Source organism: Dendropsophus ebraccatus, chromosome 5, assembly GCF_027789765.1.
Source record: "Dendropsophus ebraccatus isolate aDenEbr1 chromosome 5, aDenEbr1.pat, whole genome shotgun sequence".
NCBI classification, from domain to species: Eukaryota; Metazoa; Chordata; class Amphibia; order Anura; family Hylidae; genus Dendropsophus; species Dendropsophus ebraccatus.
In genome coordinates, this window is record NC_091458.1 from 34,384,916 (window position 1) to 34,401,140 (window position 16,225).

General features: G+C 43.1%; 1 protein-coding gene across 3 annotated transcripts in view; it reads left to right on the forward strand.

The window, feature by feature from the left end:
* Positions 1-630: 630 nt before the first annotated feature.
* The window catches only part of SPATA13 (spermatogenesis associated 13), a 47,532-nt gene continuing 31,937 nt past the window's right edge, over positions 631-16,225 (forward strand). For 2 of the 3 annotated variants that reach the window (XM_069969833.1, XM_069969834.1), the window contains exons 1-2: positions 631-853; positions 2,555-4,298. In XM_069969833.1, the coding sequence (XP_069825934.1) occupies positions 2,703-4,298 (1,596 nt within the window). In that variant the 5' untranslated portion in view covers positions 631-853; positions 2,555-2,702. Of the gene's footprint in view, positions 854-2,554; positions 4,299-12,895; positions 13,047-16,225 lie in introns of those variants that run through there. The other variant, XM_069969836.1, reaches the window with a different exon arrangement.

Sequence of the window (16,225 nt, forward strand, 5' to 3'; positions counted from 1 at the left end):
TATATAGCAGTACTCCATGTATTGGATTGCATAGACAGGAACAGGCAGAAAAGGTGATACATTATACATGTTGCATCTTGATGAACACATATAATGCTAGGAATCATGTCTCTATTTGTTAAAGTTTTGAGCATCTCCTACATAACCATAACCCTTCCTATCCAGTAACAGGAAGAAGACGAGCCATCCAAGTGGCTGTGGGGTATTTAACTGTCTCCTGTGTAATCTTCCATAATAAGCTATTAAAGTGCATTGTGTATGACACAACAGCTATATTACTAATAATCCTAGTAGTATGAAAGACATGCCTGGCGGCTCTGGAACAGCAGCTTGAGCCAAGTAAACAGCACATCCCATCACTGTCATTTCTAACACATGGGAGTTCTAGAGGCTGGACTCTAATCCTATCATTCCTCCTTCCTCCCATTCAATGCAACCCATCAGCCCTTGTCTGATAGCTGTAATAGTGCTGCTTCCCCACAGCATGACACCTCAGCCCTAGTCTGCACCAGGGACAAGGCTTGTGTGTGGGAAGAGTTGGAAACCAGACTGCCCCTTGTAGTAGCTTCTCCTCCCCCTGTCTCCCAGCCTCCTCCTCCTCCTCCCCAGTGCACTCTCTGCTGCTAGCTGCACAATCCTGGGCTGCTCCTCAGCTCCAGCCTGCTGCACATCACACTCTGCTCCTTTGGACTTTTCTAGCCATGGACTCCTTGACTTCTCCAAATCCATAAGGAATATATATTAACCTTTCCTACAAATGGCATGTGCTGCAGAAGAATGCAAGACAGAGGAGCTACCCCTGGAGGAGACCACCAGACAGACTGTCTCTAGGCACCTTGCATCAATGTAACAGGTAGGCTTCCTAAGACACAGCCAGCTGTCTATTCCCCAGATTTGGATACATGATTCACTTTGCAACCTATATGATATGAGTGTATATATATATATATATATATATATATATATATATATATATATAGGACATTGGTTGAAGCCTCAGTCTAAAGGATTACATTAGCATTTTATTTTACATATGCCCAATCTGGATTAATACAGGATAATGTGTGGAATAAAGAGATCCTGAGGAAGTGATCTGTGGGCTGTGACCTCCCATAGGGAGGTGTAGATGTGAGCTGGCAGTGCACCTGTTACCTGGAGGTGGAAGGTAGTAGACCCTGCCTGCATGGCTGATTTACACTGACTAATTGCAGCTATAAAAGGATTGTGGAACTGCAAATCCCAGAATTTCCTAGGACGTATTAAGATGCATGGACACCGATCCACCACTGAAATGTGATTTGCATTGTTACATTGTATCTCAGTAAACATAATATTTAATATTATGGGTAATTCTTAAAATATTTATAAATTGTTACAATGTCTACAAGGAGGAGGAGGATATAACACTCTGTAAAAAATAGAGTCTAGCCTGGGAAAGCTTGTTCTGTAGACTAGTCAAGTGTGTGGCCAGTGGCCCTCCTGCTGCTTCTGGGGACTTCTCTGCTTTATCTTGTTGCTAAGGGGGCTTCATTTCCTGTTTGACTTGTCTCAGTCCTGAAAGTTCACATGGATGAGTCTCCTTAACACTTGATCATTGGTGAATTGTAAACTCTGCATACTTTCACTTACTTTACCCCAGTAACCATAGGGATATAAGGGGGCAGGGGGCTTTCGTCCTTGTTTTCCGCCACCTTGCACCTATCTAGTTTAGCTAACACTTGTATATTTTATATGGATTATAATGTCTCACTGTATGCAGAAGTAACTCACTGCCGGTGCTGGCAGCTAATTCTGGATTAGGTGTATCCCCACAGCCAGTAATGAATAACTGGATTGTAAATACATGAAGCAGTGTGCCCTCCCGCCCCGGCCCCCCTCCCGTGTCATCCTACTTCAGGTTAGTTTGCTCTGGCATGATTTCGGTATTTTTGACTAACCAAGTAAATATCCGTATGAGGTTTACTTTCCTCTTTTTATTAAGGGTTCTATATAAAGTCACTGTAAAATATTGGCCGATGTAGCCGGTTTAGGTATGTTTGTGAACAGAGGGTTTGTTCAAGTCTTGTATTTTAGTGCTTACACCGTTTTTCCAGTTCGCATAGTCCACCCCATCTAAAATTATCCTGACAGTCTTAATATTTCCTGATGGTATTTCCTCCAGTAATGTCAATTGCTGCAAATAACCTTCTATAGCCCCAGCTTGACAGATCTGCAATGTCTATGGTATGATTGACACGTAAGGTTTTCCTGCTTTGTTTCCTCCTCAGAATTGTCCCACAAAGTAAAAACTTTTTCACATGGTCCCACTTGCCCCTTAACAATGAGATGAAAGCCCCATTTTCTGAGTTGACATTCATTAGGAGGGTCTTGCTCAGCTGGCTTTCTGCTCTGCTGCAACTTTTACTCTCATGAGACCAGGCTTTCTCCAATTCATAGTACTCCTTAATAAAGTAGGACGCACTCCCCTGCCCCCCTTCCCCCCATCATCTCCACTTTGGTAGAATTGTGTAATGTGAAGGTTTCCCTAAATGCTGGCTTTGTTTTTGTTTTTAAGGGCGAGCGGAGGGCTGCAGTTGGGAACCTCCATGCAGACAATAGACGACACAAAAGACTTTCAGCAGATGACACTTTGCATCTCCAGACCGGCTTATGGTATAACGCTGTGGACAAGCACCATAGATTGAATTTATCCTGATGCTCACATGGTTGAGAGTATGACGTCACCCTCCAAGGGCTGTGGGAACAGTCCAATAGTAACCTCTCAAGGTATAGACAAGAACTCAAGAACTCTCTCCGATGGCAGCTGTCACAATGGGACATGCCGCAATAAAGAGGACTCCCAGGATGATCAGGGCTCCTTCAAGTCATCCAACTTCTTCACTAGCCCCAAACAACGGCTAAGTCCTAATATTGAAAGGCCCCGTTCCATGATCGGTGTGGGAAACTCCTCGACCTGGAATGCATTGTCCTCGCTGAGGAAGATGGGCTCTTTCAAAAAACTGAAGTCCTCAGTTTTGCAAGGAATTCAAGCAAAAGAGAATTCTAATATCTTAAGTGAACGTAGAGGCGATGTGCACAAGTGCTTGTCTTCCGAGTGTTTGACTTCTTCTCAGACTACTTGTAGGTTGCCAAGCTCGAAATCTTCCCCTGATCATTGTAATTCAGTGGACGGCCTCCAGTCGGATGGTTCTGATATAGAGGAGTCTGATAACTCCTTCTTAAGAAGCACTCATAGGTCCCGCAGCATTAGACGCGCCTATGGAGCTGGCCGAATCAACTTATTGGACAATGACAAAATGCGGGTGGCCCACAGTCCCCTAAGCTTGTCGCCTGTTGGGAAGGAACACAACGTGTGCGAAATCATAGTGAAGGACTTGGAAAGCAACAAAGTCATCTACAGACGAAGCAAAAGCACAGACAACCTCAACTTTCTCAAGAAGAGCTCCTTCAAAAGGAAATCTACCTCCAATCTGACAGATGTCAAATCCAACAGCGAGAAGGAGATCCTACAGAAAAGTACTCTCCATGCCTCTGCAGAGGCTGATACTCTTGGGGGGACTCCTGAAAGAAGGTCAAAGCGATGGAGAAGTCCCATCAGGGCCAAGGACTTCGACAGAGTATTAAAGATCATGAGCAATGTTACAGATGGACATTGGAAAAGAGATGGGAGCAAGTGCGGCTCTCCGACTTCTGAAGACTCCCATCGGAGTAGACCAAATAGTCGCCTCCATGATGACTATTCCAGGAGGGTTTCTAGCAATGCTGACACCGAAAAAAAGAAGTGTCCACAAAATCCATATTCCCCAACTTTTGATCCTAAGCTGCCTCAGAATGCCACCAGAATCCAGATGAACAATCTCGAAACTCACGTGTCGCCTACCAGTTTGACCATGTCCTCTTCTGAATGCCTTTCTCAGATGTGTAGTCCGTCTCCTACTAGCAGTAGCTTGAGCCAATTGGCCAGTGATGTCTTTTATTCAGACTCCGAGGAACCTAAATCCATCCCTCATTCTGCATCAGATTTAGGAATTCCCGGGACCCCCATGAGACCAACCGCTCCCAAGCCTCAGAGTCCCAGTACTTCTATCATTTGTACTAACCGCAACAGCACTTTATCATTGAGCTCTATGGAAAGTGATGAAAGGGCGGAATTATGTGCCATAAAAGTGGACAGAAGTCCCCAGTCCTTTAAGGATACCATTAAGCTTACTTATTACGATGATGGCAATGAGGATAGTGGGGTCAGCAGCCATTCCCAGCTGAGTCTCAATGTGGTTAATGAAGAAAAACACGAGGAGGTAAGAACAGTTCCTTATCATAGTGATGGTTTCTATACAAGTCTCCATAGACATGGCGTTCCTGCTGATGGTGACCAGATCACCAGGGTCATATTTCATCTTAATGATAGTTGTAATCTAGTTGCTATCGGCAAAGATTCCACTATATTTTATATATGAGGCCTACTGGATCCTTTACTTCTTATTCTGTTGGGTTATTGGTACTAGTGTAGAATGAGGCCCTATCATAGGGCCTGACCCCATGTGTAATACATGAGCTGTGATCTTGTACATCGGCTCTCGTATAAAGACCCGATTAAGAAGGCTTCAAGAACGATCACTGGATCATTAATGTAACCCTTTGCTTCCATCATTGGAGACATATCCTCTATTACACAGGAAAATTGGTGACCGATGAATGATGGTTGTCCTGAGAGACACAGGTTGAGTAATACAACTCAGAACAACGTTTTTATACCATGCCCTTTTCTATAAGGCTGTGTTCACACATTGCAGTTTCATTGCAGTATTGTCACAGTATTTCAATGAAACTACAATGTGCGTCAACATAGCCAACTTAAAGCTTTGGCTGTCCAGGCATGATGGGAATTGTAGTTTTTCTATGGCCATGGGTTAGACACCTGTGCCATAGTGCCTTATTGGATGGCCCAATGCTCTGTGTAAAGGCCAGACATTGGTGCAGTACTTTGTGCTGTTGATAACATAACTTCTCAGATAGATAGATAGATAGATAGATAGATAGATAGAAATCAAAAATATTCCACGGCACTAGAGGTGAGGGTGGGTGCCCGCTCTTCACCGCCCGATTCAAGGCGGAACAATATAGAATCCAAAAATATAGCGGCACGTCCAATAGTGAATAAAGTGACATTTATTTGCTCATAAAAATACAGCAACGTTTCAGTCCATACTATACGGACCTTTCTCAAGCCATAGTGGCTTGAGAAAGGTCCATATAGTATGGACTGAAACGTTGCTGTATTTTTATGAGCAAATAAATTTCACTTTATTCACTATTGGACGTGCCGCTATATTTTTGGATTCTAGATAGATAGATAGATAGATATACACACACACATACATACATACAGGGTGGTCCAAAAGTAGGTGGACAGTATGTGTAATAGGGTTATGAAGGGGGAGATTTATCAAACATGGTGTAAAGTGAAACTGGCTTGGTTGCTAGGGGCAACTGAGCCAGTTTCACTTTACACCATGTTTGATAAGTCTCCCTCTTCATAACCCTATTACACATACTGTCCACCTACTTTTAGACCACCCTGTGTATATAAATGTATTTTATTTTTATTGTTTTACAGTAGTTTTTGTTATGTATTAGGCAGTGCCGTCCAGAACGCCCTCCGGAGACCTGTAAGCACAGTGTTAGCACTACATAGATTTATACCATTAGGGTTCATGCACACGGTTGCATTACAGCTCCAAGTTGTACAAAGCCATACTAGCCTGTGTTCACACACGTTGGCGTACTGCAGCGTTATCACTTGGCTCAATGTGTGAATGCAGCCATATAGATTATTTTGGAATGTTTCGGTGTGCTCAGATGGAAGCGCTCATCCTATTGGGGTAAATATTTACCCGCCAACACTTCTCAGCCCCACTTCCCTTGATGATAATGGCTGAGACCCTTCAATGGAACTTTATAGAGCGATCATGAACGTTCGTTTCATTGTGCTGTTATCCTGAGGCTTGACGTGAATGGTTCCTTTGGTCTCTTGTCTATAAAGAAGCGTGCAGCTAGTTTAGATCCCTATCTAATCTGGTGTAATAGGCTTGTCTCTAAACATATAGGGTTGTCTAGGCAAAGTTCAGATTTGCGTTTCCTGTTCATTCTGTTTGAGTTACAGCTTTATTTATAAACAGGGCACAACAAGTCTCCTTAATGCCCAGTCCTGGCAGCTTTTAGGCAGCTGGTGTATTTGTTTGCTTTACTGACGTCATTTCAAATGAATTACATGAGACAAAGCCGATGCAGGGCATTGTTTTGTGTTACATGTAATCATCCTGTAGCTGTGGCTCCCTCTAGTGGACAAAGTGTATAACTACACTAGAAAAAATGTTTACATTTTTGCAGTGTTCCGCAACCTGTCACTCCCAGTACTTACAAAACCACAACTACAGTCATGACCTGACAGCATGATGGGGATTGTAGTTTTGCAACAGCTAGAGATCCATAGTATGTTGGACACTGATTTAGCATTTTACTTAAAAACGAATGCAACTATTGTAAGGGGGGTATTACACGGAACGATTATCGTTCTGAAAAATCGTTAAATCGTTCGGATTTGAACAATAATCATTTGGTGTAATAGCAGACAACAATTAAATGACCAACGAGAAATTGTTGGCCGTTTAGTAGAATTTGGACCTATTTTTATCGTCGATCGTTCGCATGTAATAAGATGTCGTTCGCAATAGCGACGACAGGACGAACGCAATAACGATCATCAGTAACGATCATCTTTCCGTGTAATTGGGTGAACGATTTCAGGTCGTTCGACATAATGGTCGTTTGAGTTCCTTTATCGTCGATCGTTGAAAAATCGCTTTGTGTAATAGTACCCTAAGATTGATATAGAGCAGGGCTACTTTCTTACTGAAATGGCGCCACTCTTGTCCTCAGTTTAGGTGTGGTATTTCAGCTTGGTTCCATTGAAGTGAATAATGCCAAGCTGTGCTATTACCCACAAGGATGTGTAATACAGGGGTGGGCGGGTGGCACTGTTTTTGGAAGAACGCGACTGTGTTTTTTCAATCCTGGATAACTCTTTTAGAGGGCATATTACACAAGGTGATTATCGGGTCAACACTCCCTATGGAAAATATCCAGTGATTAGCTAATGAACAAGCAGTGCCTCTTTTCTAAGCAAATTACTGGGACTTTGTGACCCCCCAAAAATTCTCATTTATGGCTGCACATCTGCGTAAACATTTTAAAGGACTTGTATGTAAGGCTAGGTTCACACTGCGTTTTTGCAATCCGTTTTTTTTTCATCCGTTTATTACAAGAAAAGGATGAAAAAAAACTGATGCATTTGTGTGCATCCGTTTTTCCATCGACTTCCATTGTAAAAAAAAAACGGATCAAAAGGATCCGTTTTTTTTTTTTTACTTTTGTGTCCGTCAAAAAAAACGGACCCGTTTTGATCAGTTTTCTTTACAATGGAAGTTAATGGAAAAACGGATCAAAACGGATGCACACAAATGCATCCGTTTTTCATCTGTTTTTTGAAAAAAAAACGGATTGCAAAAACGCAGTGTGAACCTAGCCTAAAACCAATGAGTACTATAGTCCAAGAGAAATGTACCTGCAGCGCCCCCTAATGGAAAGTACTAATCATTGGGATTTTTTGATGCTGTGAGCTCTGAAACCTTTTAAAGGTGATATCCAGCATTAGACAAACATGGCCACATTCTTCCAGAGACAGCACCGCTCTTGTCTCCAGTTTGGGTCCAGGTTTTGCAACTTTGTTCCATTGAAGTGAATGGAGCCTAATTGCAAACCACACCTGAACTGGAGAAACGAGAGTTGTCGTCTCTGGAAAAAAGTGGCCATGTTTATCTAATGCTAAAAAAAAAAAACCTGCGCTACTGTACTGACTGTAATTCCAGATCATGCCCAGAACATGTAAACAATCTCTTAATGAGTTCTCCTTTTAGATGGACTGTTAAAGGGGTTGTTCACCAAAAAATGTTTTTATTTTAAATCAACTGGTGCCAGAAAGTGCCAAAGATTTGTAATTTACTTCTATTATAAAATCTTGAGTCTTCCAGTACTTATCAGCTGCAGTATGTCCTGCAGGAAGTGGTGTATTCTCTCAAGTCTGACACAGTGTTTTCTGCTGCCACCTCTGTTCATGCCAGGAACTGTTCAGAGCAGTAGAAAATCCCCATAAAAAAACTTCTCCTGCTCTCCAGACTGGAAAGAACACACCACTTCCTGATAAGTACTGGAAGACTTGAGAGTTTTTAAGAGAAATAAATTACAAATCTGGTACTTTCTGGCACCAGTTGATTTTAAAAGTCAAAATTGAGGGGAACAACCCCTTTAAGGATTGTTGTCAGGTTCTTAATAATAACCAATGTATTCTTGCCATATACACAATATTATCAGGCATTTACTTGTTACCTCTCCTGACCTGTCTGTCTTACTAAATGCTTGCATTCCCTTTAAAATAACAATTTTAAGCACTGTGCATCATGCTCTTATTACTCCTTAATATTTATGAATAAATTGACAACTGGGAGTTGCAGTTCTCCTTGTAAAAAGGGGTGTGTCCTTTCACAGTCTGGCGCTGTCCAATCAGTGCTTATGTGGCCACACTGTGTTGGTGCACACCTATTTGTTGAATGGGGGGATGGTAACACCCACTTGTCAAACTATTCATAATAGCAGGGGAACACTAGAGGAATGAGAAACAATGCTCCAGAACTGGGGAATACATAGACAAGAGTGGACAGAGGGAGATTTATCTGAGATAAAGAGCAGTTGCCTATGAGGAATCTGGATGTTCTATCTATTGAGGTCAGTAGTCGCTGTGTGCATGTGAAAGGGGGCGTCCTACTACTGTAACTGTAGGCGTAATGGAGGATATAAGCTCTGTACTAAAGAAATAGAGCATGAAAAGCCATTACGTGTATTGAGAAAATTCTTAGAACTCGGTATACTGCTGCTTTCTGTACAATGGGAAGTACATGCTAATTTCTGCTATTTTTGGCGGCTGCGGCTCTTAGATGGGTATTTGCATCACTTAAAGTGAAGACATATTGCTGGGATACACTGTCACTTCTAGATTGCTGGAGTGCAACTTGTTGCGACACCCACTGTTCCTGAGAATGAAGGTCACATGCTGTGCAGGGTTCAGCAACACAATGTCATTGCAGTGAATAGGTCTGTGGTGTAGATCCCTGCACAGCTTCTGGCCTGGAGCAGCACTTTGCATTGGCAGCCATGTTTCTCGAGATCCTATGGATGCTTCCAGGGGCGTATCTAGAAATGGCTGGACCCCATAGCAAACTTTTGAATGGTGAAAAGAGATGATAGAGGGAAACACCTTTCACAGTCACAATCCATGTGGTAGATGATCATAGCATTGCAAATCAGACGTGAGCAACACACACTGACCCACACTCCACTGACACAGACCCTACTGACACACACACACACACATACACCACTGACAGGCACACACAGACCCTACACACACACACACACACACACACACACACACACACACACACACACATACACCACTGACAGACACACACACACACACACCACTGACAGACACACACAGAACTGACAGACACACACACACACATACACCACTGACAGACACACACACACACACACACACAGACCCTACACACACACACACACAGACCCTACACACACATACACCACTGACAGACACACACACACACACACACCCTACTGACACACATACACAACACTGACCCACACTCCACTGACACAGACCCTACTGACACACACACACAGACACCACTGACAGACACACACACACACACTCCACTGACACAGACCCTACTGACACACACACAGACACCACTGACCCACACGCCACTGATATAGACCCTACTGACACACACACACACACACACTCTCAAACGGCTGACACACATACTGACCAACAATCAGCAATTACAGGCAGCTCAGTCTTTCCTGCAGTCAGGCAGATCTCCACACAGTAAATTAGAGGACCGGCTGCGGGTCATGTGATCAGGTCTTTCTCCTCTCTCTCTCTCTCTTTCTCTGTACTGCCCCTGCCATGCCTGAACACCAGTGTCATAGGAGCTGGGAGAAGAAGAGTCTGAAGTGTAGGGCCCTCTAGTGTAGTGGGGGGCCCGGGTACAGGACACCCTATCTCATGTTAACTAGAGTCAGGATAAAGGTCCTGAAAAGTTAACCAGGGACATTACAGAGCTGAGCAGACTACCAGGCCCTGTAGCCGCAATAGCTTTGTAAGTATGTCACATGTGCGCGACCGGTCACTTGCTAGATTATGCTGCGTGACGTCACTACTGTGGTAGTTGGTCGGTGGAGTAGAGCGCAGCCTGTGGTTGTACTGTCGTGACGCCAGTGCCGATTTAGGACACAGGGATAAGGCACACCTGCTTTTAGTTTAGGATGGCTGGCTATACCCTTTCCCCTGTGGTTGGTGCCGGGTTGTGATGGGTCCCTTGGGCGCTTATTCCGGTGTTCCGGAGTGGAGTTATGACCCACCCAGACTGTCGGTACTGCCACCCAGAAAAAGGGGAGATGACCCAAGGACGGTTTAACTACCGTAGTGCTGACTTAGTTGCGTGCTGAGAAGTAGAGTGAGTTCAGAGTAGAGGAGAGGAGTAGGTTGTGAAAGTCCCAACCCAATTTAGTAATATGCTCTGCCGTAACTTTAGAAGAAGAAGAAGAAACATACTTGAGAGTAGAAGAATACTTGTGCCCGTGTTTCGACCTCTGTCGTGATACCACCTATTGCCCTGCAGCGTCGGGTGACCCATCCTAACAAGGGGACACAAGCCCCAGTCCCTGTTACCTGAGTTGAGTTAGGTGGCCAAGATTACCTGGTTACACCTGTGCTGCGAGATAGTACGTAGGCTTGAAGCAACTTTGCTCTATCCGTATCAGTTCCTCTAGCTTTTAGCACACTGTGCTGCACATTTAGAGACGTTTAACGGTGTGGGTTGGGGTGATCCCTGACTTGTCCTCTCTTGAGCAGTTTAACACTGCATAGTTGGAATAAGTGTTGCTTGAAAGAAAAGAGTCTCTGTGTTTCCCATGTAGAAACAATACAGCTGGTCTGTCCCGGAGGGGGAACCTGGCAGAGCCAGGCTCCTGGCTAAACTCTGCAGGAGACTCTGGTCTGTGTGTCTTGTCTCTACAAGAACCAGAGAAGAACTCCACTAGTGTGGGTGTACACTTCCTCTCCCCATGTGACAACTTCCTACAGAGTATGTAATAACTCCTGTGAGTGGTGAAGAGAGTGCAAAGAGAAAGGAGAATAGAGATAGGTGAAGAAGAATAGCTCTCATTGGTGCACAGATCACAAATAAACAATAACCCCTTGCTCACTACAGCTGAGCAATATACAAGTACAGAGATACATACTAGCGAGGGTGTACAGACTAGCAACACCCGTGGAGGGACACCACAAGTATGCTTACATGATGCAGAGTTGTCACAGATTAAAAGGGTACTTTGGAGGATTCAAAAAAAAGTTTTTAAATCCACTGATGTCAGAAAGTAAATTACTTTTTACTGTTTACTGTTTAAAAACAAAACAAAACTTCAAATATTGCAGTACTTATCAGCTGCTGTGTGTCCTGCAGAAGGTGATGTATTCTTTCCAGTCTGCCACAGTGCTCTCTGCTGTGTCAGGACCTGTCCAGACCAGGAGAGGTTTTTTATAAGGGTTTGCTACTGCTCTGGACAGTTCATGCAGGACATACAGCAGCTAGTAAGACTGGAATTAAATAGGAGAAATTAACAAATTTTTATAACTTTTTGACACCAGTTGATTTTTTTTGTTAAATCCCCTGTAGAGTACCCCTATAACTGCAGTAACTGCTTCGTCTCTGCACTAAAGCAAAAAAACAAAAGCAATGTGTTTAATATCCAGTTGCAGAAAATCTGCAGTGTATCCACATCATGTGAACATACCCTAAGGCTAGGAAAATGCATTGCAGAAATTGTGCTTTGCTGGTTCCACTTCTGAAAAGAATTCTGCTGCAGCATTTCTCAATGTGTGTTCCTCGCCTGTAAAACCTATGACATGGGCTAAGTATCTCTCAGATCAGGCTGATCGCTCAGCTCTAACATATCAAAAAAGCAGTCAGCTGCACATCTCTCTGTGTAATAGCAGATGTGAGGCTGACAGCTGATAAAAGCCAGGGCCACACAACGAGATTGGAGCTAATGCCATGTTATACTCCTTAAAGGGGTTACCCAAGATTAAAAACAATACAGATACTTTTCTGCAAGAAAAAAAAATATCACCACCCCACCCTCAGGTTGTGAGTGGTATTACAACTCTTCTCCAGTCTTCCATTCATTTCAATGAAATAAGCTGCAATACCACACCCAAACTGAGGACAAGAGTGGTGCTGTTTCTGTAAAAATACGGCCATGTTTTTTTCTAAGCCTAGATTAAGGGTTCTTTCACACAAGACAGGATTTTTAGCAGCCTTTCCTGTGTGCTAGCACTCTATAATGTACGACCAGAGTGTCTGCCGCCAGCTTGTGGCCTGGTAGCAGCCGATATAATTGCGTAAGTAGCGCTGGGCATCGGTAGTAATCTATGTAATTCACAAAGTTTCTCAATTGCTCTCCAGTTTAATGCGGAACCCCCCTTTCAGGTATGTGATTTGCATTTGCATACATAGTTCCTGTTGTGCATGTGGAAGTTGCCCATACGTTGCTGTAGCTTTCAGCTCGCTGGTATGACAGACCCAGTGATACACGTCTGTCTGAGCCGGATAGGAAGGAAGTCTTCTTACACATTAAAGACTAATTGCAAAATTTAAGATGTGAGCGTTGTCACTTGTTCTGTGGGAGGAATCTGTTCGCTTTTGTGTCACCTCTTAGTGCCAGCTGCATGCAGGCCGTACTGTGTGGCGTACTACTGGGTGGGGGCCATAGACCAGACCCCTGTAATCTGGGGGATGACGGACCTACATACAACGTCTGGGAGAAGGAAAGTCCCTACGCATTTGGTGAGTTGAGATTACAATATTCTGAGCAGAGATGGGGAGATCTCACCACCAAGTCTGATGCTCCCCATCTTGTTGGGTAGGTTTTAGTCTTTGTGAATGGTGGCACAATTATTGAGGGTGTTATGGTGGTGTAAGGGTGCGTTCACACTGCGGAAAACAGGTGGAAATTTTGAGCAGAATCCCTGCCACGGACTCCGCTCAGAATTCTGCTTGCCTCACTGTCTCAATGTTATGTATAGGGCGCCTCCACTCTCCGCTCAAAGAAATGACACGTGAGAGCAAGGCAGGCGGGGTTCTGAGCAAAGTCCGTGTAGGGATTTCCGCCTATTTTCCGCTATGTGAACGCACCCTAAATAACATCATATTAGATTTCTCATTCCCTTTCATTTTTCCAGGCTTATATAGGACTAACAGTGCCACCCACTGTTATCAGGTTGTGTGTGGTATTACACCTTGGCTCCATTCACTTTAATGAAGCTGAGCTGCAATACTACACACAGTAAAATAGTGGTGTGTTTGAAAGAAGTTGGCAATACTTTTTTATTTATTTTTTTTAAATCCTGGATAATCCCTGGACAATGAAGTTGTGTTTATTACATTCAAGATGACTGTTTGCTGTTCGGGCAGACACAGGGACGTGGTTAGAGGGGTCCAGGGGTTGCAGCCCATAAATATGTTTTATATGGTATATGTTTTATTTGCATGTCTACCATGTTATTGTATCCAGCAAATACATGCATAAAGTAAAACACATTGTATAAAAGAAACCTGCTTAAAAACACCATTGTGATTGGCTGTTTTAAAGGGGTATTTTACCCCCAAAAAAATTCTTTTAAAACAACTGGTGCCAGAGATTTGTAATTCAACTCAACTCTTCCAGTACTTATCAGCTGCTGTATGTCCTGCAGGACATGGTATTCTTTCAAGTCTTGAATGCAGGAGAGGTTTTTTTTTATGGGGATTGGCAACTGCTCTGGACTGAGGTGGCAGCAGAGGGCACTGTGTCATACTGGAAAGAATACACCACTTCCTGTAGGACATACAGCAGCTGATAAGTACTGAAAGACTTGACATTTTTGTAATAGAAGGAAGTTACAAATCTGGCACTTTTTGGCACCAGTTGATTTGTTAGAAAAAAAATGTGTTGCAATTCCTTTAAAGGATCAAAGAAGCACTTCAATCTGTCTGATTTGTTGGTGATGGTTCTGATAAATGAGGTTTGTGGTATAGGCTTTGCATAGAATGAATAGTTTGGCTTAGTTAATTCTGATGCAGACAAGTATACTTGGGGGGAGATTTATCAAAGGGTGTAAAATTTAGACTGGTGCAAACTGCCCACAGCAACCAATCACAGCTCAGCTTTAGGCAGTGCTGAAAGGAAAGAGGAGCTGTGATTGGTTCCTGTGGGCAGTTTGCACCAGTCTAAATTTTACACCCTTTGATAAATCTCCCCCTTGGTGTCTATATCCTACAAGCACAGTATTACTGTATGGTGGGAAAATGCATACCACAATACCAACATATGTAAAACAAACTTCCTCTTGGTTGCTTGTAATATATTTTACTGCATTTAAAGGAAATAGCTAATAGCGAACAGAGCGCTCTTAGGGTGCGTTTACACAGAGAGATTTATCTGGCAGATCATATAGGCAACTTTCTCCAATGCAGATGTGAACAGACCTTAAAGGAAAGTTATATAGATCTGTAATTTACTTCGATTAAAAAATATCAAGCCTTCCCATACTTATTAGGTACTATATGTCCTGCATGAAGTGTTGTTTTATTTTCAGTCTGACACGGTGCTCTCTGCTGCCACCTCTGGCCGAGACAGGAACTCTGTCTCGGTTTTACATGAATATCCATAGAAAACCTCTCCTGCTCTGGACAGTTCCTGTCTCGGCCAGAGATGTCAGCAGAGAGCACTGTGTCAGCTGAGATGTGAGACAGGAGACCACAATAGACACTACGGCAGCTTGTAGTGTTTTATAGAAATAATAATATTACTACTACTGTTCTTTTATTTATATTGTGTGCAGCTCTGTACTGTTACTTACATGCGTCTCTGCTGGGGTTCACAATCTAAATTCCAAATTAACATATTAATATTTTGGAATGCGGTAGGAATCCAACGCAAACATGGGGAGAACATACAAACTCCACGCAGATGTTAAGAAATTTGAACCCAGTACCCCAGAGCTGCAAAGCAACATTGCTAACCCCTGAGCCACCAGCCACATAACTGTGCTTGATTCACAGCTTACACTGCTCAGTACTGCTATATAATGTGACTAGCAACTAAGAAAAAAAAAATTAGCGTGCACCACCATTGCGATCAATCATAAATTGTTCCATGGCAGATGTACAGCAGGGAGGGGGATTCCATGGAGGTCAGCCAGCCCGAAACAGCAGTCCTAGGATTGTGCTACCTGTGTATCCCCCTCTCTGCTACATATCCATTATGGAATAAATTATGATTGGTCGCAATGATGTTGTCGAATGTTTTTCTTAGTTGCTATTCATATTGAACACTTATTTTATTCTTGAGCACCCCACAGTGATCATGTTAAGCTGACCTCACCTATCTATGATTTTCACCTGGCACCGGCAGGACTACTTGTTCACTGGCTGGTGCCAGTCATCTGTATCTTGTGCTTACTGCTATATAATGTCCTCCATGCTGCTGCATCTGATGGTATGCTATATAAAAGAGCAAGGTCCCCTTGTATGGGAGACATTCTAGAGGTTATACATCACCCACAAACTTGGGGACAGCTAAAAAATACAGTAAAACTGGTCAAAAATGCCTTAAACAAGTTATATAATGCTCAGAAATAGCGCTATTCCTTATGTCCTTTTTTTTTTCTCTAACCACCCTACCCTATGGAGGTAGAACATGACTGCTAAAAACATAAAAAAACAATACTAATTGTTCATCTGTAGCCAACCTTTACAATGTTAGAAGAATAACACTATATCTGGGTGAGACCTGTTGCTAATGTGCGAAACTGTATTTCCTCACCATTTCCAGACACTATAATGCATTGGTGACAGTATAGTGACAGGTTATATAGTATGTATTACCACTGTTTAAATTGTCTCGTGCCCGCTAGATAAATCTACAGCAAAAATCTCATTTATGTCCAATTACATTAGTACTGAGTGAGTAGTCTGGCCCGGCT